General features: G+C 38.7%; 1 protein-coding gene across 2 annotated transcripts in view; it reads left to right on the forward strand.

The window, feature by feature from the left end:
- FNDC3B (fibronectin type III domain containing 3B) overlaps positions 1-22,781 on the forward strand; it is a 362,569-nt gene that overhangs the window by 212,907 nt on the left and 126,881 nt on the right. For both annotated transcript variants that reach the window (XM_031957667.1, XM_031957668.1), the window contains exons 5-6: positions 12,392-12,635; positions 13,197-13,490. In XM_031957667.1, coding sequence (XP_031813527.1) covers positions 12,392-12,635; positions 13,197-13,490 — 538 coding nt within the window. The remainder of the gene's footprint in view (positions 1-12,391; positions 12,636-13,196; positions 13,491-22,781) is intronic.

Here is a 22,781-nt window from a genome sequence, read left to right on the forward strand (position 1 = left end):
TTAATGATGGAATGTCTAGAATTTAAGAAAGAGGTTAAGGTTGTTTTTTTTTTAAACAGGGAATCATCCCTACATGAAGGGTAATTGACTCCATCATAAATGATGAGATTGATCAAATGAGATAATATAGAGTAGAAGTTCTTTCCTCCCCTTCCCCCGACCATGGACCCCTTTGCCAGGCAGGTGAATCTTAAGAAATTTTAAAATGCATAAAATCCAATATAAAGGATTGTAAAGGAGACCAATTGTCTTGAAATAAAGATATTGAAATACTAAGAAGTAACAAATTAATGGGTTAAGAGAAGATGGCCTAAGAGAGATGTGAGGGATACTTAATCTTAAGATGATGGGTTGACAAAGGAAACAGGAGTGATCAGACACAAGACAAACAAGGAGAGAGAGAAGATTGAGATGGGCAGTATCAATGTTACAAAAGGGTCAAAAGGCTGAGAATTGAGAAAAGGACATTAGACTTGACAATTAACCATTGTTAGCTTTAGAGAGAACCATTTTAGTTGAATGATGAGGTTGAACACCAGATTACGCAGTTTAGAAATGGAAAAAAAAAGGAATGAAGAAGCAGCAGTTTTAGTTGCTTTATACAGTGGATGTGAAAAACTCAGCCTTTTAGCTTGCATGCAAACCACAAAATTCTTGATTCTGGTCCAAACCACAAATTAAAATGTAATTGGGAAATATTTACCAAAATACAAAGAAATAGAATTTACATGTAGATTGATGATTATTGATGATTATGTGGCCTCCTTGGATCATATGTAAAGTTCAATGGCCCCATTTCTATATGAGTTTGACACCATTACTTTAGAGATCCTGCATATGGTAACATTTGCTTCATACTACATCACATTTATTTTCTAATCAGTAAACAGAAAATAATGGATCCTTTAGAACTATACAGCACATGTTTGTTTGTTTGTATTATGGGGTTTGTTTTGTTTTGTTTTGATCCAGTCTTGAAACTAAGAAGTTCTGGGTTGAAGTCCTCATTTCTTGATTCCTAGCCATTAGTCAGTAAACATTTATTAGCACCTACTATATGCCAGATACTGTGCTCGGTGATGGAATTACAAAGAAAGGCAAAGTTCATTTCTTGCCCTCAAGAAGCTCCCAGTCTAATGGGGGAGGCCATATGCAAACAACTCTTTTCCAACAAAATATAGACAGAATAATTTGGAATTAATCCGTGACAGAAGACATTCAGATTAAGAGATATCTGTGTGGCCTTGAGAGTTAATCCCAATTTAAGTGGCTAGTTAACCCTGTAGAGCTTCATTTTCTCTTCAGAATGAGGTGTAATATGTATTTTTGAATTTACAAGACAGAAAAACACTTTGCACATCTTTAGGCTTCATATTAAAATCAACTGTTATTATTAAATTAGATATTGTTTGGATCTTTTTCAAAATAAGATATTTCTTCTCTGTCTTCATGTCTCCGTCTATATCTGTCTCTGTCTGCCTTTTTCTCCCACACATTCCAATTTCTATAACAGTCCTTTCCTAGACCGCTTTCTCCTCTAGATGCCAGTGCCTTCTCCTCTGATATGACCTCTTGTATATTCAGTATGGATTTTGTTTATATTCATCTGTAAAATGAAGAAGGAAAGACAAACCGCTCAAGTATTTTTGCCAAGAAAATTCCAATCGGGGTTGCGAAGTCGGACATGACTGAAATGAACAAGAAGTTATTTGCATGTCGTCTCCTCTGTTAGGATATGAGTTCTTTGAGGACAGAGATGGGTTTTTGCCCCACTCCCTATTATTTGGCTTTTCAGTGTATTTGTCAGAGTGTATGTTTAGTAAAAGATTTTTGATTCCTATGCAGACACAAAAAGACACCCTTCTCTCCTTCTCTACTGATTCTCTCTCTCTCTCTCTCTCTCTCTCTCTCTCTCTCTCTCTCTGTCTCTGTCTCTGTCTCTCTGTGTGTCTGTCTCTGTCTCTGTTTCTCTCTCTCTCTCTCTCTGTCTCTCTCTCTCTGTCTTTCTGTCTCTCTGTCTTTCTCATCTCTCTGTCTCTGTTTTTCTCTCCCTCTCTCCCCCTCTCTCTCCTCTGTGGAGGGAATTTTCTCTAAAGTGCCATATAGTTCTCCTTTGTCTGGAGGAATTTTAATCTTTTGACCCTGCTTGCATCAATGACCTCCCCAGGTGTAGCCATTCTCTCAAAGGGCATTTGAACCAAGGGTCTTTTCAGGCTCCAAAGCCATTGTCCATTTTACTACAAATGGCATCTTTCTATCCTGCAATTATCTCCACCTACATACAAAAAACACAAAATTATGCTATCCAAGAATATAATCATAGCTGCATTGAGAAGACAAAGTGATGAAGTGTTACATATGAAATATCTCATGTTCTTGAGACTTTGTAAAAGAGAATCAGTCAGTGAGAAAATAAAGAGAAGCTCCATGTGCTTCTCTTATTCTTGGATTTGTCCTTTCATCATAGGAAGAACAGGAACTTAGAACCATAGATTGTAGGATATAATTCTAGAGATGGAAGTGACCTTAGAAATCATTTAGGTCTTAGCAGTTTCTTTGTTTGTTTTTTAATCCAAGTGTTGCTAGTCAACTGAGAACTCCTTACAAGACTGCTCAATGTATGAAGAATGAAATGTATGGTGAACTGAAACCATGTTTTTTTCAATGGACAGTTGTAGATGGAGATGAGGGATTTTAGCTACTTTAGACAAATGAGTAAAATGGGAGTGTTTTGGTAAAGAGAAAGTGACTACAAGGCTTTCTTTAAAATCAGTTCGAGTCATGTTATCCAAATAGCCCATCTTCTAAAAATAATTACAAGGCATCTTTTTCCTTGATCAAAACATAGAAGGTGCTGACTCAGAAGGAAACAAAGGAAGTCCTTATAAGTCAATAGATAAATCCTGTAGAAAACATCTTCTTTATAGAACACATTAAAAAGGAATTGTTTAGAAGGCCCCAAATTTGAGATGTTGTAGGTTTTCACCATTGCAACAGAGATCCCTCCCTCCTCTTTCTTTCCTTCCTTCCCTCCTCCCTTCCCTCCTGCCTTCCTTCCTCCCTTCTTTCCTCCTTTTTTCCCTCCTTCGATTCTTTTTTCCCTCCCTCCCTTCTTTCTTCCTCCACCCCTTTCTTTCTTCCTCCCTCCCTTCTTTCTTCCCTTCCTCTCTTACACTTTTTCTCTTCCCTCCTCCTCCTCCCTCTCTCTCTTCCTAATTCCTTCCCCCTTTCTGTCCCTCTGCTTGAAGATCTCTATTATTCAGGAACCCTCTCCAACAAGGAGGTGCCCTTTTGGATAGCTTTAAGTTTTGGAAAGTCTTTTCTTTGCCTGAACCTAAATCTTCCCATCTGAAACTTGTAGCCTTTGTTCCTAGTCTTGGCCTCTGGGGCCAAACAAAACAAGTCTAATCCCTTTTCCACATGTGGACCTTCAAATACTTGAAGACAGTTATTATGTCTCTTCATGGTCTCCTTTTCTCCAGTCTAAACATTCTCACTTACCTCTGCTGCTCCTCCTATATCACAGCCTTCAGGCCCTCCACCAGCCTCAATGCCTTTCCTTTCTTGGGTGGCCATAAGACAAATGTTGCCCATCCGTGATTCTGGATGAATTTGAAAAGATGAAAATGACAGAAACTTTCTTTTTGTAAAGGAAATATCAATCTGTGAACTAATCAAAGAGAATTATAAGCAGTGACTGGCTTTTTATCTACTGGTTTCAATGAGGTGTTCAAAGATCGTCTTCACATATGTATGGTTGGAATAGATAGAAGATGAATTAGTCTTTTCAGCCCCATGTGAATATTGTCTTTACTCCTGTAATAACAACTGTTCTTTTGTATGTAATAATATCATCTTTATCGTCAATGACAATTATATTCATATAGCATCAATATTAATCACATTAAATAACGCCATCAGTATACTAATTATATATATTTAATACACCATATGTACTTCTGTTAATAAAATATTGATACCAATAATATTGTTAAAGATATCAGTAATGAAAAATATTATTAATAGCATTTCTATAGCACTTTGAAGTTTGCGAAGCTCTTTATACAGATTTCATTTGGTTCTCATGGTAACTCGGTGAGGTCATTGCTATTATTATCTCCATTTTACAAATTGGGAAACAAAGAGAGAGTGAATGTGACCTCCCCACGTTCACATAGCTTTTGAATGCAGGTCTTCCTGACTTCTGAGCTCCATCCTCACAATACCTTGTTTCTACATTGGCTCGGGTAGCTCATGGAGGCTTGTGTGGTAATAGTGGAATGAGTGATGAATCTTCATTCTTGTACTTGCTATCTGTGTGATTGTGTGTTAGTCACTTAAACTCTGAGCCCGTTCCCACATCTATAAAATGAGAGATTTCATAGAGCAATAGCCCTGGAATCGGGAGGACCTACATTAAAATGCAAAATATGTTGGACGCTGGCTGTGTCACTTAACCTAGATTACTTCACAATAAACAAACAAATAAATAAATGAAAGGTTTGACTAAACTACCTCTGTAGTCCCTATGTCTGTAATCTTATGTCATTACATGCATCCAACTGAAATGAATTGGGGCAGAGGGGAACATTTCTCTTAAGTACTTACTATGAACAGGGTGTTCTGTGCTAAGTGCTGGAGATAGAAGGGAAAAAAATATAAACTTAACACATAACCAAAAGAGACAAACAGTTTTTGATCAATCCCTTCTTAGGACAGGAGAAAGTTTGAGTATATGGACAACACAAGAAGATTATTGAGAATGTAATTGTGGAGCGATTTAGGGAGGAATGGGCCAAATCATAGATAGACCCCTTTGCACTTTTAATCCAACGTAAGCAGAAGCAGTGGTGATGATCATAAGCTTCCCAGCATCCTTTTCCTGCTGCACACCTGTTATCGTCAGGTGAGAGGGAGAGTTTTCTTCCCATTGCCCCCAAATTAAGGCTAATCTCCATCATGATTTTCCATGTTTCTGTGGAAACACTTTCCCTCTTTCAGCTAATGATTTATATTTAAGATGTCCTTAAGCAGATGCTCAGTTACATTTTTCCATTCTAGCATAGTCGTTGGCAATGGGTTTTTCTGTAGTTAGAGGAAAAACTATATGTTGAGCCTCAATTAAGAAACGAAAATCATACAAGGCAACTTGTGCCATGTGGGAAACTTCTCACTGCCAGATGATTTAATGGTGAAGACTGGTTTGAGAATTTGTGGAGGACAAATTAAGTTGTTCCAGTGGCTCTGTTTTGCTTATAGATATCTTATTTCTTAAGTGCATGAATCCCATTGAGTTTCTTTTGATCAAAGAGGTACAAGGACATAATGCTGGAAGATAAGCCAAACAAAGAAAATGCATTTAAATTTGGATTTGACCCAATCTGGGATGTCACCTCTATCGCGTTTTAAGGCAAGAGACAAATACTTTGTAGGAGAAAATATTGTTACATTATACCAAGAAAACTTTTTTCACTGTCTTTCCATCTTGGTGCATCTTCTGAGTTCTTTTTAATGGTCCCAAACTTTATCCTTTAATAAAGTACTATCTTTTTATTTTTAAAATGGATTTTTATAAATCTTGAGTTCCAATCATTCAAAATGGGCATTGTCTTATACATCAGAGAAAATAAGGATTCCTTATAATAAGGAAAACAAGAAAATGGGAAACTGGCTATTTCTTTATTGATATTTGTTAATTGATAACATGCTTCTCCTGTTAACACCTTTAGGTATTTTTGGACTCCCAGCATTCCCTTCTATGCGCCAGTCTATGATGTTACTTATGAACATCATAGACTCAGAGCTAAAAGGATCTTTTAAAGTTTTTGAGCTTCATGCTACCCTTTCATGGGTGAGGAAATTGAAGCTCAAGGGCATAGACATTAAGCAACAGACTCAGGAATTGAACCCAGATTCTCTGCCTCTAAATCAGCACAGTTTCCACTGTTCTACATTGCCTATTGCATTTTGTTGTTCTTGTTTGGGATTTTATTGACCCCCTGTGGGATTTTCATGGCAAAGATCCTCGGATGATCTGCTATTTCCTTCTCCAGCTCATTTTACAAATGAGGAAACTGAGACTACTAGGATGTATTAACTTGGGAAGGGTCATACAGCTAGTAAGCGTCTGAGGCCAGAGTTTGAATTCAGGTCTTTTGTAGACCTGGCACTCTGTCCATGTTCCTCTTAGCTGCCCCAGTATTTCATTTGCTTTTATTGGCTTCCTTTTGTCCTATGTACTTAAGGTTTCTGCTTCACTTAGGAGCTCAAGAGGAAGGATAACAAAGGAGGAAATTAGAGTCCATTTTCCAGCACATTAGGAGATATGACACGAGGGCTTAAAACAGTTGTCTGAGTTCCTCTGATGATATATTATCATGTTTTACTCTGTGATTGTTGCTTAGAGATATTTTCAACTCGAAATCTGGGCTCTTTACTTTTCTAAAAGAGATTAGAAAACAGCAAGTCTCTAGCACTCGTTGACTTGGGCAAGAGACAAAAGTGGGGCGATAAGGACATACCGAATTCTGAGTTCTTGTTATTTCTCAGACTGAATTCCTTTTCTTCCTGTGCCCAAAGAAGGTCATTTAGGTGTGGGTGGTAGGAGAAGCCTGTAGCTTTTGTTCTGTTTTGTGTTTCCCATTTTAGCAAAGATTCATAGAGAGCCCAAGCTTGAGTGAGGCTCTGGTTAATAATGGCAGCTGGGGAGTGAGGTTTGCAGAGCCCACCCCAGATACACTTTCTTAATGACACTTCCTCTCAAAGTGTTTGGGAAGTGATAGTACTGAAGGTGTTAGAGAGTAGCTTTTCTAAGTCGACCATTACTGTCTTTAAGTCAATAATAAACTCACTTAAGTTCCTTCTCCATATATAAATGTTGGGCTGAGAGGAATCTGGACAACTCATCTGCTGGATCCATCCATTTTGGGCCATCGTATGCTTAATTTTCAGTGGAAAGGAGCACATTCCAGTGTCTCCAGTCTGCTTTAGGCAGGAAATTCTGATGTCTGGCTTAAATCCCCCACCCCTCTGAAATAAAGCCCATTTCCTTATGTCCTAACTTTAGGGAAGCTCAAACAGCTGCCCTCCATCCCTCATTCATTTCCCCTAATACCCTTGAAAATGGTCACTAATTTCCTCCTTTGCCTCCCCCATCCCCCATAATATAGGAACTGCTCCTTGAAGTCATTTTTTCTGAGATTAATTATCTGTATTCACAACGGCTAACGTGGCTCGGCACATTAGACATTTAATAAAAGCTTGTTGATTGATTAATACAGATTTTTGAACGCAAGCCCATTTACGTCATTATTTGGATGGCAAAAATTGTTTGAACAGAAGTGTTTGTCTTAGATATTTTATTTGCCCTGGCTTTAGGTTGAAAATTTGGATGCATTTAAGTGATGGTTGTCAGAGCTCTGAATCCTTACTCTGGTGCTTGTTACCAGTGTGGCCTCGGTCATATGATGTCATGCTTTGGGGCCTTAGCTTCCTCATATGTCAGATGACCAGGGTTTGTCTGAGATGCCCTGTGGACCCTGCCAGGCCCTGAGCTTCCATTCTGTCAACCCAATATTCTTTCTCTCTTCAAGCTTATCTGATACTGTGATTTAAATCTCCACCAATTGTCAGCTAATACAGGAAAAATAAAAGGTGAAAATTGACAATTAAGCCATGAAAACATTTTTACAAGTGATATATTTAATATTTGAAGGAAGACAGCCGACCCTGAGATTTCCCTTTCCTCTCTGCCCTACCAGCTCTAACTTACAAACTCATGCCCTCACCACTGCAGCCTTCACACTTAACTCAGCACCCCAAGTCAGGAGCAGGTCAGTGGTCAGATCTGTCCCTCAGCCCTGGGGCCATTTACTCTGGTGAATAAGCTAAGTTTCATTGCAGGATTATATTCTAGAGTTGAGAATCTTCATATTGATACTGTCTCTCCTGATGATCAAAGTCATAATTTCTTGCAACAACTCCTTATCAATAATAATACTTTTAATAATAAATAGCATTAATATGAAAAAGTTTTGCAAGCCCTCTCTCTACTCATTTGATCTTCCCTAAGACATGGATTCTGTAATTCTCCCCAATTCACAGATAAGGAAAATGAAGTCCAGTCCATTCAGTATTGCCAGGCATAGTGCTAAGCAATGGGAATACCATAAATAAAATGAAAGGCTGTCCCTACCCTCTGAGTGTTTATAATATAAAGGAGAAAGAGATCAAGTGACTTAATTGTCTGAGGCATGTTTGGAACTCATATCTTACAGATTGAAAGTCCAACATTTGATCCGTCCTGCCAATTACTAGTTGCTGCTTGGGAAGTGACTTTTTAGCAGCTGCTGCCGTCTCTGCTTCCCCTTTCCCCTTGAAGTTTTTATCATATAAATATTTAGTCTTCCATTTCTGAAGTATATGAGGAAAAATGATGTATAAAGTCATTTTGGTCATTAAAAAAACTTTATAATTCAATGGAGAAAAAGTAAACTTAAAAAATTATGAATACAGAGAAGTCTTGAAAGACTTTTATGAACTGATGTAAAGCAAAGGTAGCAGAGATAGAACAGTTCCCCTGTGGCTTCAAGAATACTTGGCTGAGGTTGCTGAAAGTCAGGGCCATATCGACTCTGAGTTAGTTGCTCAGATGGGGCTCACAAAGCCTAGGCCTTTTCAAAACCCATAGCATCATCCCTCAGTCAGTGAATTTTTAGGACTTTCTCTGCGCCAAGCATTGTTCTAGGTCATAGAGTTAAAAAAGCAAAGAATGAGTAAAAAGCTGCAAAAGATTATTCTGATTCAGTGCCTTTGTTATATCAGTTAAAATTGACCCTGAGAGATTGGTTAAGTGACTTGCTCGGAGTACCCAGATTTCAATTGATTGATGTGGTATTTCAGCTCAGGTCTTCTGCCTTCCAGGTTCTCTGTTTTTTCTACTGACTCAGTTTCTCAGATGCTGTGAGATCAAATCCCAAGCTGTTGAGTCTGGATCTAGAAAGGAGACTCTCTAACCAAGAACTTAGCAAAGTGCCTGGCACAGAATAGTGCCTTAAGAAATGTTTATGTGTCAGTTGATTGAGTGATCTCAAGTCTGCACTATATATACATGCAAGCTACAGAAGCTTTTAAATGACAAATCATAAATATCAGAAGCAACATTTGAATTAAGATCCTCAGACTGCAGAAACCAGTGTGTGTTTTCAACTGTACCCCCATTGTTCCTTCTGACTTCCTTACAGCCAATAGGACCCTCAGCAAGTCATTGTTTCCTCTCTGTGGACCTTAGTTTCTTTCTCTGTAAAATAAAGACCCCACAGTGCTCTAACCTACTCTTCCATCTACATAGCCCCTTCCTTTCAGGCAGTCTCCCAATCTATGATAACAGAGGAGGTTTTTTCCAGCCTCCTCACTAGCATAACCCTCTCTCCCAGCATTAATATTTCCTGTGATATTATCAACCCTATTTGATGTTTCCAAAGTGCCACAGGCTGGTCCCATCTTTGATGAGCTTTCTGATCTGTCCCTGACTTAGATTATGCAGCCTCAGCACTAACACCTGGATAAAGGGAGTCTAGATCTTCCTCCAAATTGCTCCCTTGGCTCAATTTATATGGCTCTTGATCATTAAAGGTTATGCTATTCTTTCTTCTTCTAAATGCTCTTGTTCTGTTTTGGATTCTAGAGAGGGCCTAAAACTCCCAGTAAATATGTGTTTTGATACCCAGGCAACTGAAGTTCTACTTTTATTCTAAAATTAGACATCATTCTTGTCTAGGCTATTCTGAGATATCTTTTAAGCCCTTGCTTAATTAAATTTTGAAGATGAAAAGATTTTTTTTCTTTGCTGATGAAAGTTTTTATGCCACAAGTGCCTGTCACTTTAGAACCTGATCTAGGTAAAAGATAAGTAGAGTTGGCATCTCATTACAAAATCGTGCCCAGATAATATTTCTCTTAAGCTCAAACCAAAAGAGGCTCCCTGCTTGTCTCTTCATCTTTTTTTTTTTTTTCTGGAGTGATATATCTAGGGTTGAAATGAAATTATTCCATAATGAGGATTGGAAAAAGGACTTCATAAAGTAAAAAGGGGGAAGACCTATTTGAAAAGATCAGGCTTTCTCTCTTCTTCTTTGAAAAATAATTGTGTGGTTGTATAAATAAACACACACCCTCACAAACATATTAAATTCACTTTGTTTAGTATTTAATCTTTAGCATTTCATTTTTTACAGTTTTGAGTTCTAAATTCTCTCCCCCTCTCCCTTTTTACCCACTCAATGAAAAGGCAAACAATTTTGTGTAGGTGCTACATGTACAGTCATGCAAAATATATTTCCATATTGGTCATGTTGTGGGGAAAAAAAAAACATGAAAGAGAGATAGAAAGGAAGTGAGAGAGGAATAGAGGCAGGAAGGAAAAAAGAATGAAAAGTAAAGTTTAAAAAAAGTATCCTTTGATCTATATTTAAACTTAATCATTTCTTTCTCTGGAGACAGCATTTTCACTTTGTATCAGTTGATATAAATCCAGGTTTCTCTGAGAGTATCCTGCTTGTCATTTCTTATAGCATGATAGTATTCCATTACAATCACCATTTGTTCCACCATTCCTCAACTAATGGGCATCCCCTCAGTTCTGGCGAATTTTTCTTTATATCTCTATCCATATGGCCAGTTATGGTTTTTAAGGGGTTCTTGTCTTCAATGTATATTTTGTGCCTCTTTTCCCAAGCTGCTGACTTTGTTTCATCATTTTCTTGCATCACTCTCATTTCTTTTTTCTAATTTTACCACTATTTCTCTTGTGATTGTTAGAATCCTTTTTGAGCTCTTCCTGGAATTCTTTATTGGGGCTGGGACCAATTTACATTTTTTTTTTTTTTGAGGCTTTGCATGTAGCCGTTTTGATTTGGTTGTCTTTTTCTGCGTTTGGCACCATAGTAACTCTCTGTGATCAGATGCTTTTTTGTGTTTGTTCATTTTCCTAATCTTTATGTTAAATTAAAGTTGGACTCCATCCTTGTGGTAGAGGAGGATCCCATCTATAAAAAGACTAGGTTGAACTCGATATCCTGCAAGCATCCTCTCTGCCTCTAATTCTCCAAGGGCTGAGCTTATTTATTGGAAACTGTAAAACATAAATTAGAAAATCATTTATTCACACAAGAAGATTTTATTGTAATGGGCGACGTCTTCTACCTGGTGTTTGGGATACAAATACAGAAATTAGCTAGTGTAGCCCTCAGGGAATTTGCATGCTTACCTGAGGAATACAAAACACACATAGGTGTGCAAAAACAGTAGATCAGTCCTAGATTCATTCTTCTAAGATATGTACAGGTTGTTCATTTCAGTATGTTCATCTAAAATGGGTTTGAATCAAACATGGTTTTAAGGCACTTCTGGTATTATAAATTAGCCATGAAAAAGAGCTCTGTCCCTCAAACTTAGGTCCAGAAAAGGATATTTTTTTTTGTTGTTGTTGTTGTTTTTTTTTGTTTTTTTTTTTAGTAAGATCTCTAGATAGAGGTCCATATCAATATGACTACTAACCAGTAAAAATGTAGAGTAAAACTTGGAATAGAGATTGGAAATGAGGATTTGGAAAATGCCTACCTCATTCTGCAAGAACAGATGGAAGAATATCTAAAGAGATAAGATAGGTGAAGGAAGGATCAAGCATAGAAACCTTGGTGGCTGCAGGAAAAAGAGATGGCCTAATGAGAGCGGGACCATAAAGCTTCCATGTGTCACATGAGCCAAGAAACAAGGGAGTTCCTTTCAAGGATGGGACAGTTAGAAAATGAGACTTTGTAAATGCTTGTTGACTTGATAAATGGCATTTGCATCTGGTCCTGAAGCATTCATTGCTGACCTTTCAGAGTACATCAGTAGGTGTAAACTAGATTGCAGTGGCTTAAAAAGAAATAAGTGGGTGGTGAGAAGACTAGTGATAGGACCATCATTCTCTGCCAAGATTTTTTTGCTTTCTGTTATTCACTGTCAACTAGCTCATAAGTACATCTTCTAGTTATTAATTTGCCTTTTAAAAATGACATTAAGATGTGCTACATTTGCATTCTGCTCCAAACTTTCCTTAACCATGTGACCCTAGATAGTCTCTTCATCTGTAAAGTGGGGATGCTAATTACACAAGCTAATCACAAAGCCTGCCAGAATCAAGTGAGGCAATCCTTCAAGGTGCCCTACAATTCTCAGAGTGCTGTTTAAATATTAGCTATGTTCATTACTGTTTTTAATAGTGGAGCTTGTAGTGAGTCTATACTCAGAGGTTTCTAAGTGGCAAGGAAAGAAAAATTGTGGTTTCAGGCAAGGTGCATCTTGCAAGTGTTTGCTAATGTATTTTGCCCTTTTCCTTCCTCTGTAGGTGATTGAAGACAACACGGGGGTCCGTCGAGTGGTGGTCACACCCCAGTCTCCTGAATGTTACCCTCCCAGCTACCCCTCGGCCATCTCTCCCACCCATCACTTACCTCCGTACCTCGCCCATCACCCTCATTTTATCCACAACTCACACACAGCTTTCTACCCACCCGTCACAGGACCTGGAGATATGCCACCTGGGTTTTTTCCACAGCACCATCTCCCCCCCACACTGTACGGAGAGCAAGGTGAGTGGGGCAGTGCTGGGATCCATGGCTATTCAAGTCAACTTATTTCTAGGTACATTTCTCAGGTGCTTACTCTATGCAAATTGCACAGTGGATAGAGCACTGGACCTGCAGTCAGAAAGATCTGAGTTCAAATTTTACCTCGGACACATACTAAACAATGTGACCCTGGGCAGTTTTCTCATCTGTCAAGTGGGGATGACAGCACCTCCCTCCCATCTTGTTGTGGTGATTAAATGGGGTATTTATTTAACATATTTAGCTAAATATTTATAGCATATGTAGCTTGAAACATAATAAATGCTGATTTTCTTTTCTGTTTCTCCCTTGCAAGTTCTAAGCGTCAGGGATTCAAATCAAAAACAGTTCTTGCCCTCAGTGCTCTTACACTCTTTTCCAGTGAGGCAGCCTGGACACAGATAAACCTTATACAGTAGGGACTTCATAAATGCTTGAGTTGAGTTAAATAAGTACAATGGGGTAATTTGAGAAGGGAAAAGTCTTTAGTGACTGAGAGGCTCCCAGGCTCATTTCAATGAACTTTCCACCATCTTCTTGTAGAAATCATACCACTATATCATACCAGCTACATTACAAGAGAAGACCAGTACAGCAAGCCCCAGCACAAAAAACTGAAGGATCGCCAGACTGACCGTCAGAATCGACTCAACAGCCCCCCTTCCTCGCTCTACAAAAGTCACCTGAACAACTGCACAGCGGTCTACAATGGCTACGGCAAAGGCCACAATGCCGGGAGCAGCGGTGGTGGGGGAGGCGGCGGTGGGGGTCCTGGCATCAAGAAGGCTGAGAGACGAGCAAGAAGCAGCCCCAAATCCAATGAATCGGATTCCCAAGGTAAACTCCTAAGTTATTTGTTTTTAAAAATAAAAGTTTTATTTCTACTTTGTTTTCATCAAACAGATAGATAGAAGATATTATAAATAAATGGATAGATAAAGTGATGATTGATGAACAGATGGATGGATACAAGGATAGATCAATCAATTAATATGAGAAAGAGAGACAGAGAGAGATCAGTATCTTTGTACATAGAGTAGATAGGCAACATCATGTATTTTAGAAAAACCCTGCCTTTGAGACAAGAAAACTTTGAGGTTCAAATTTATATAAAGTGGATGGGCAAATAAATTAATAGTATTGCAGTCTACTTTCCAAGATGTCTATTGCAAAGAAAGTATTGGTACTATTAACCAGACCCATATCTGTAGCAATACCTATACTCATATCTCCACTAATATCTATGTCTCTATCTATATCTGTATCTCTGTGTATAGATATATGTGTATACACACATATCTATCTATTTATTCATATCTAGATATATGGATTTTTCTGTGTTGTGCTATATATGCTCAGATGAATACAAACAAATAGACATAAATATGGACAAATGATTGCTCATCATGAATAAAAGCTTCAAATTAGAGTAAGAAAGACCTAAGGTTGAAATCCCACCTTGGAGACCCAGAAGTTGTGCAATTCTGGACAGCTCACTTCACCTGCCCATGTACCAGCTGACTTCCTAAAGCTCTCAGGTGGCCAGTTAGAAGAAGAATGGGAAGTATCATTGATGTAAACATAAAAGCTTATTGATCCTTTTAAAAGTTGATCATTTGTAGAGTAGTTATCCTTTTGTATTGGTCAGGAGGGCAGTTTCACACCAGGAGTTATCCCTCCTGACATCTCTAGGTCCAGACGAAAAAACAAAATATATTTGACTGCTTTGTAACATATGTGTAAATGATGGTGTCTGTTGGGCCCATCCCGCTTCCCATCACTACCACCAGCACACATACAGTCACATATATACACAAACATTGACTAAAAGCCATAATCTCCTATGGAAAACCGCCCAGTCGCTCTACTCTGAATTTCTGTTGTGAATTGGCAGGCTTACTCCAACATATTTCTTAGCTTGGGAGCAATATTTTAGCACCTTGTTTTCTCTTCATACTTCACAGCAGCCCACATTTTTTTTTTTTTTTTTTGTCACATGCCCTATCTAATTTTCTGCTTCCTCTGATCTGTGGAAGTTAAAATGTCAAAAAGAGTTCTTGTCTTTACATCTCTCTCCTCGCGTGGTCCAAGCCGGCAGATGTGTATTCAGTCCAGGCCAAAACAATTAGTCTTCCGCAGAATATGGGGCACGTGGATGACTCCATAGAACTATTTCTCATTAGACCAGATGCCATTCCTTCCAGACAGGGAAGGGGATGGGGAATTTCTACCTCAAGAAATGGAAATTTATTTATATTTCATTTCAAGCATAATTCATTACTTGATTCACTCTTTGAAGACCAAGTAGTTTTGATCATAAGAAGAATAGAATTCCTTGAAAAAGACTTTACAGATGTCTCATTTGATCTCACAATAATCCTGGGAGGTAGATGCTATTATTAGCCTTCTCTTTGAGATAAGGAAACTGAGGTAGAGATGAAGTGTCTTGCCTAAAATCCTCCACCAGTAAGTATCTAGGAGAAGATTTTTATTCAGTCCTCTGTCTACCACACATCCAACTTAGGACTGAGAACTGATGCTGGCAAGATGACATCCATGTGGCCAGTATTGTGTAGACAGGATCCTTTTTCAGGTTTGGTTTGGACCATATAAATTCTGCTCCCTCATTGGCCCCCTTGTTTGGTGGGCTAATGAAACATGTTGATGGCTTCATGATTTCTAAGGCCCGGTTAAGGTATGGACAAAGGTGGTCTTTGCAAGCCCAATGTCACAGGGATTTTTGGGGGTTTAGACACTGTTGAGTTTCCTGCAATCACCAAGCCCCACTTGACTGTATTCCTATCGTGGGCTTTTTCTAAGCAAGATCCTGGACTAATATGGCTTCTAGAACAACCTTCAGGTAGAAGGGAATGTTTTTAAAGAGGCATGAATTTTAGACCAACTCAAGCAGGAAAGCCAAACTTTGTCAAAGGCCAACTTTAAAATTAATGTCCTAGAGTGTAACTATTTTTATACAATGGGAAATTTACTTTAAAATTAGCATCCTGGAGATATTCCTATTTTTATAAGAGAGCACACAAAGACTTAATAGGGATGATATTCTCCCTCCCCATCATCCCCAAGGAAAGCCAGAATGGTATCTTTAGAACCTGAGAAAGCCACAATTGATATCGAGATGAGAGATAAGAAGAGCAAAAGTAAATTACATCTCCTCCAAGGGTCCGCTTGCTCTTTAGACCTGGATGTTGAGAGTTACTGTCAGATTCCCAGATTTTGATGGAAGAAACTCAAGTTGATGAGCCAGTGTAAATGAGGCATCATGAGAGGGAGAAGTTTTAAAAAGTTATCCTCAGAGCTAGAGTGACCCTTCTGAATCTATTAGTTTCTCAGTGCTTTTGGAAGCTTTCTAAAGCTGTAATTTGCAAAGAGGGGGCAGACCTTCATTAGTGGAGAACTTGTCCTTATCTGGAAGTCTTGTCAAGTCAAGAAGCATTTTTTGAACTATCTGCTCATCATTTAAATGCTAAGTCTGAAATAAAAGAATGAACAGTCTTCAAGGAGCTCATCACATAATGGCAGAGACTAGGTACAGTACTTAGTCTTTTTTGTGTATATACACAAAAAAAGAAATAATCCTTGGCTAAGATGGTAGCATTAGGTAGTGGTGAAATTTCAGGTTTGAGCCCTATCCCTAGACAGCTATCTTATATAATCAGCAATTTTTATTGGGGTAGAGAAGTGGCTTGGTACTAATTCCTACCAAATCGTGTCAGCTATGTTTTTGTATGAATTGACTTTTCCAGTAAGGATTCAGTTTCCAGTATTTAGGTACTTTATTATTTAATTCTCTTGCTTGCCTTGGACTGGATAACTGCCACACTCCCACCCTTAAGCACCTGGGTGCTTTCCTTGCAGCTGACAAGCTTCTCTGGCAGATTTCTGAAAGGTCAAGGGCCTAAAATGTGTAATTTTTGACTTGGAGTGGCTCCACTTGGCTTGATAAGTGTGGAGGTCAATTGGTCTCTTGTTATGTCCTGGCTCTCCTTTGCTTGGCCAGAGACAGTGAGTTCATAGAAGGCCATGTCACCCCAAAAGCAGTACTAGGGCAGTATGCCCTGGTAATCTTGGGGGCCAGAAAACAGAATCTCAAAATTTCACAAGTGGAAAAGCCCTTAATGGTTATCTAGTCTAACTATTTGTGTGAATTGCTTCATAACCTTTCAGTTAAGTCAATGGCTTTGGTCTTTGAATTCCCCACATCCAGCATAGCACTTTGTGAATAGTAAATGCTGAATAAATGATTGCTGGATTATAATGAATGTTGCATTTCTTTTTTGTGAGAATCCCTGTCCTGGAGGCTAATCAGTGGTTGATTGGCAATACAAGAGTAAAGAATAAAGCAATCTCTACTCTCATGGAGATCTTCACAGGCATATTGAAAATATATACAGTATAAATACAAATCAATTAATCTTAGATAAATATATCTCTATCTTTCTATTTATCGATCTATCCATCCATCTCTGTATCTACCTATATACATGCACATATACTGACAAAATAGTTCAGTCCAAGATGTCAAGATTAGTATCATCTTGCCTCTTTTCTTTAGGTAGACATGTCAACAAATAACTCAGTCAAGGAGTGAGGGGATGCATCAAAACAAAGTTTCAGGAAATGAGATTTGGGGAGATTGGCAGGGAGGGCCAGTGGAATCTGGAGGAAGTAACTCTTGGGTAGGGTCTGAGTAGATAAACATGGAGGCCAGTGAATGACATGAGGAAAAGGAGAAGGCAGGGTGATCTTGAAGGCCAAAATTTATTCAGTATTGTGAACTATAAGAAGAGGAAAGCCATGAAGTAAGGTTGGAAGTGAGATCTTTGGGTCATCTTGCTAGTTCCACCAGCCCCCTTATTTTATAGAAGAGAGAAGTTAAGGTACTTCCCCAGGTTCACATACCTTGTCTGAGTTATTGAAACCAAGTCTTCAATTTCAACATTTATCACCACACCACCTCACCCCGTCTGTGCCTCAGTTTCCTTATCTGTACATTGAGGGAGTTAGATCCAGGGCCTTTAATTTCCCCATTCCTAATATTCAATGACCCAACAGTACGGTAGTTTTTTTAATAAAGGTCTACTGGATGAAGAATTTATCAGATAGTTGCGTCATTCTCAGACAGTTCAGCGTCACTAATTTAGGTTATGAAAAGATTCAGATCCTGCCTTTGACAGGGTAAGTCATTAAATGATCAATTCCCCTGGCTCCTCTGTCAGACAACAAAGTACAGATCTTCATTTGTGTGTCTCAGCAGTGGAAGTGCCCTTGACTGATGAAATTGCAGGTACAGATAATAAAAGAATGTGTCCAGAAAGTGGTTGGGATTCCTCCCTTGATCTGTTTAATCCTTGGGGTAGAGATGGGGCTGAGGAGAGGGGGGCTTATCCTGTCTTCTCGTTCTGCTGAGATCAGAACTCCTGTGCTTCAGCTCAGTGTCAGGGGCACCCCACTCCCAGAAAGCTCTCCTTCTGGAGTTTGCTGGTTTTCCAAATTGATGTCATCCCTTCTGCATATGCAGACCCTGGGAAAGTCAGCCCTCGGCCCACCTGGGCCTTCCTGACACTGGGTCCCTTTGTTTCCCATGATGGTGGCGGATGTTAATAGGGATTGGAATGTGAGGGTTGGAGACAAAGCCTCTCTTTGGGCATATTTCCTTGTGCCAGCTTGCTGTAACAGATAACTTCAGATTTTTTTTTTTCCTTCTTTAAATTAGGAAAATCAAACTGAGCTTTTCAATATCTCTCAAAAGGTACCGCCTTCCTTTTGTCCGTTGTTTTAATTATTGACTGCCTTCTTCACCTGAGTGATGTCCTGGTCATTGTGCTGGATGTGGGCCAGGACTCTGGTTATCCACCTGCTTGAAAGGAAAGAAGACTTTCTTTTATCTACTCTAGAAGTTCTTAACTTTTCCAAGGAGGTGGGGAGGTACTCTTGTGCCCTATTTGCTTCCTGATAAAGCCTATCGACTGAATATTGTTTTTAAAAATGTTTTTAAATGCAAGATATTACAAAGAAAACCAGTTATTTAAAAAAAAAAAGTATTAGAAAAGTCGAGGGATCCCCAAATTAAGAATTCTTGGCCTTCATTGTACATTCTCTGAACCTCATTTGAAAACTAAACACCCCTAGCTTGGTGTTTGGACAGTTGTGTTATAACAACCCTTGATCTGAAGGCTGATTTTTTTTCTTTTAATCTAAAATTCAGGGCTTCTCTCCAGACAGTTGTAAGCAACAATATAATCAAAATGCCTAGGAAAGATTTAAAAAACAAGGAAATGATTAAGCTTGGATTTTCACATCTCCCTGCCACGTACAGTCTAAAAAAGTAAAAAACAATGAGAACAGGTCAGACTTTTTTTTGGAAAAAAGAGTGTGGGTCCCTAGATTAAAATAGACAAAGAATTCTTTTTGGTTAGAAAACTGTACAGATAATTAGCACTCTTTCGTTTAACTTGCACTGCCCTCTACATCATCCAGCTCTCATGGGCTTAAGAGTGACCTTGGTTATGGATTTGAATTGACTCCACAGAAAAGAGACATGAGAAGAATAGAGAATAAGAGGAATGAGCAAGAGATACTGAACCACAGTTTGGAAAGAACCAGACAGGAAATAGGAGGGGGACAGGGGATTCCATTGCCCCAGATGTAGTTGTCCTTGCCTTCTCACTAGATGAACATTTTCCAAAAGGAAAATCTTCAACAGAGCAAGGAGAAAACAAAAGACTTATTACTTCTAGTCTTGTGGTCAATGGACCTTATGCTGACTTCTGAAATTTGAATAAATCTCCATTTCAATAAATCTCCCATTATTTTCCTTTTTCATTTTTCATTACCCCTGCAGACTACACTTTACTCTGTTCCCTCAGACACTACATATAGAACCAGTTTAGACAAATGAATAAAAAGAAAGTTCAGAAAAATTCACATTCTATATACTATATTTCACTTAAAAATGGTATTGGTACTTCAAAGACTTTCCAAGTCATCATTGGTAATTGCTCAACTGGCCTTTAGAATTGTTGCAGTATTTCATTAAAACTTTAACTTGGTTAACTTCTCTCCTGCCATTTCTATGGAAACTTATGGCCTTCAATTTTTCATTCTTTAACGAGACTGCATTTGACCATGCTAATTTATAAAATAACATGTTAATTATCCCAGTACTCCTAGAGATTGACTCAGCCTTAAAATACAGTTAGATTCTTTGTTGTTGTTTTTAAGACCTCTACACCACATAGATCCTGCCCTGATCTGACCACATGTAGAATTTTGGACTCTGTTTTGCATGCACATTTTAGAAAGGCCATTAATGAGCTGGAAAGTGTTGAGAGGGAGGGTCTGTATCCCAAAGAGATCATATGAAAGGGAAAAAGACCCACATGTGCAAAAATGTATGTAGCAGCCCTTTGGGTAATAGCAAAGAATTGGAAATTGAATCCGTCAGCTGGAGAATGGCTGAATAAATGATGGTATCTGAATATTATTGTTCTATAAGAAATGATCAGGAAGATGATTTCAGAGAGGCCTGGAGAGACTTACATGAACTGATGCTGAGTGAAGTGAGCAGAGCCAAAAGAACTTATACACAGCAACAAGATTATGTGATGATCAACGATGATGGACTTGGCTCTTTTCAACCATGAAATGATTCAGGCCAATTCCAATAGACTTGTGATGGAAAGAGCCATCTGCATCCAGAGGGAGGACTATGGGGATTGAATGTGAATCACAACATAGTTTTTTGTTGAGATTGTTGTTGCTTGCTTGCTTTTTTTCTTTTTGATCAGATTTTTTTCTTGTGCAGCATGATAAATGTGAAAATACATTTAGAAAAATTGCATATGTTTAACCTATATTGGATTACTTGCTGTCTAGGGTAAGGAAGTGGGGGAGGGAGAAAGATAAATATGGAACACAAGGTTTTGCAAGGATGAATGTTGAAAACTATCTTTGCATATATTTTGAAAAATAAAAAGCTATTATTAAAAAAAAAAAAAGAAAAGAAAAAAGAAAGTGTCAAGAGGACATCAACAAAGATGCTGAAGTGCCTGGAGTCTTTACCAAATAATCATCACTTTAAATGGACTACAAGTGTTTAAGGTAGCTCAAATAAGACTCATAGAGTCCATGATAGCTACCTTTAAGCAAAGATGTAAAAATTATTCTTGGCCCCCAGAGCTAAATGAGCAACAGTGAGAAGAAGGGTGATGTAGTGGATAAAGAATTGGGCTTGAAATCAAGAAAACCTAATTTTGAATCCTTCCTTTGACACATTTGTGATCCTAAATTACTCACTTAATCCCTGCATCTAATTCTGTCATCTGTAAAATGAATGAGGACAAGGTGGCCCCTTGGATTCCGTCTGGCTATGAATCTATGATCTGAAATTTGGGCTTGATATAAAAAAAGACTTCCTAGCTGAGCTATTCCAAAGTGCATGTAACGATTTCCCCCTTCATTTGGAGCACAGTTTGGAGGGTCATTTTTGGCTCTGCTTCAGAGATTGGACCAGATGTGTGAGGTCCCTCCGGACTCTAGGATTCTGTGAAAATCAAAGCATGTAGCAATGTGAGTTTCTTGAACTAAGCCTCTTTCCCATTAGAACATCTCTGAGATAGATGTTCCCCAAACAACCCAGACCCCCCAACGATCTACAAATAAAGAAAGCCATCCACTTTCAGAGCACACGCTGGCCTGTCTCTGACCTCAGACTTGTCTTTAGCAACACTTCTGATGACACGAGTTATGAAGTGGAAAGAACGGTCCTTAAAACAAAGAGGGATGGATGAACCGAGCCATGTTTTAGGATCACTCAGTTCCTTAAAACTATTTCAAGGTTTTGCCAAGCACAGTTTTTATTAATATTTAGTCTCTGGAGGAGATTTATCTCAAGGAATGGGCCTCCAAATTATTCCATAAGGCATCAACATCTCTCTCTCTCTCTTTCTTCCTCTCCCTCCCTCCCTCCCTCACCTACCCCCCTTTCCCTCTCTTCCACTCTTGCCTTTCTCTCTGAAGTTGTGTTAGCAATCAGGGACTGTTTACATTCAAGGCAACCTCCTCTACAAGGCTCCATCTGTCGGGGAGGCAGTAGTGAGAGTGAACAAATCAGCAATCTAGTATTATTTTACTGGTCACCCTATGGTCTTAAATTGTGACTTCAGTATTCTCATAAATATCACTGAAGATTTTGGTGTATCAGTAGTTGGTCAGTGTCAGTACTATTCCTCCTTAGGATTAAATCAAGTTATTTACAATATTCAACCAGTGGGTTCCAAACTTCCCTTGTAATATAACTGAGGAGTAAATGGATTGCTGGTCCATGATAAAGAGATGGTCTTGCTGAGGAGTATGTATGTATGTGTGTTTGTGTGGGTGTGCTTAAAAGCCACAGTTTGATAGTCTATTTTTTGAGCCATCTCTTCTTTCAGAGAAACTAGGTATCATTTCCTTGAATTGGTCATGAACATCTGTTTGTGGCTGACATCTGATTTTAATGTGAGAAGTGGATAACATAGGCAGGTGGTAGGAGAGAAACATTTCTGACAGCTGTTTTCCACATAGACATCCTAGGGTAATCCAATGGCAAGATATATCAGGAAGCTACCCTTCTAGGTCTGCTTCTGAAAATGGCTGCTACAAAAGCCTTGGAAAGATCTTCTCCTTTCATGAGCTTCAGTTTCTTTAGCTCAGGAAAGTAAGGTTGACTGAGGTCCCATACAGCATCCTGTGATTTATCCTCTTTCTTCGTATCTGTTCCCCTCCTCCTACCCTATTTTAATGTTTCTTCTTTTAATGTTTCTCAGGCAGATCACTTGATTTGTTTCTGTCTGCTTCAATTTTCTCAACAGTCCCCAAAAATGGGGATACAAAAAAAGAGGTGACCCAATAACAACAAAACAACACATTCCTTATTCTCAAGAACCTCACATTATAATAGAGGATTGGATATTTTTACCATGGCTTGCCATAGTCTGCATGTCACCATTTTGTATTGGATAGAGCAGTGGTCTTAGAACATCTAGGTTCATAAGTTATTCCATTCACCCCCTTGAGCTCTAGAATCTGCAATCTAGAAAGAGGAAGAAGTGACCTCTTGTGGGGAGG

This window comes from Sarcophilus harrisii, chromosome 3, assembly GCF_902635505.1.
Source record: "Sarcophilus harrisii chromosome 3, mSarHar1.11, whole genome shotgun sequence".
In the NCBI taxonomy this organism is placed as follows: Eukaryota; Metazoa; Chordata; class Mammalia; order Dasyuromorphia; family Dasyuridae; genus Sarcophilus; species Sarcophilus harrisii.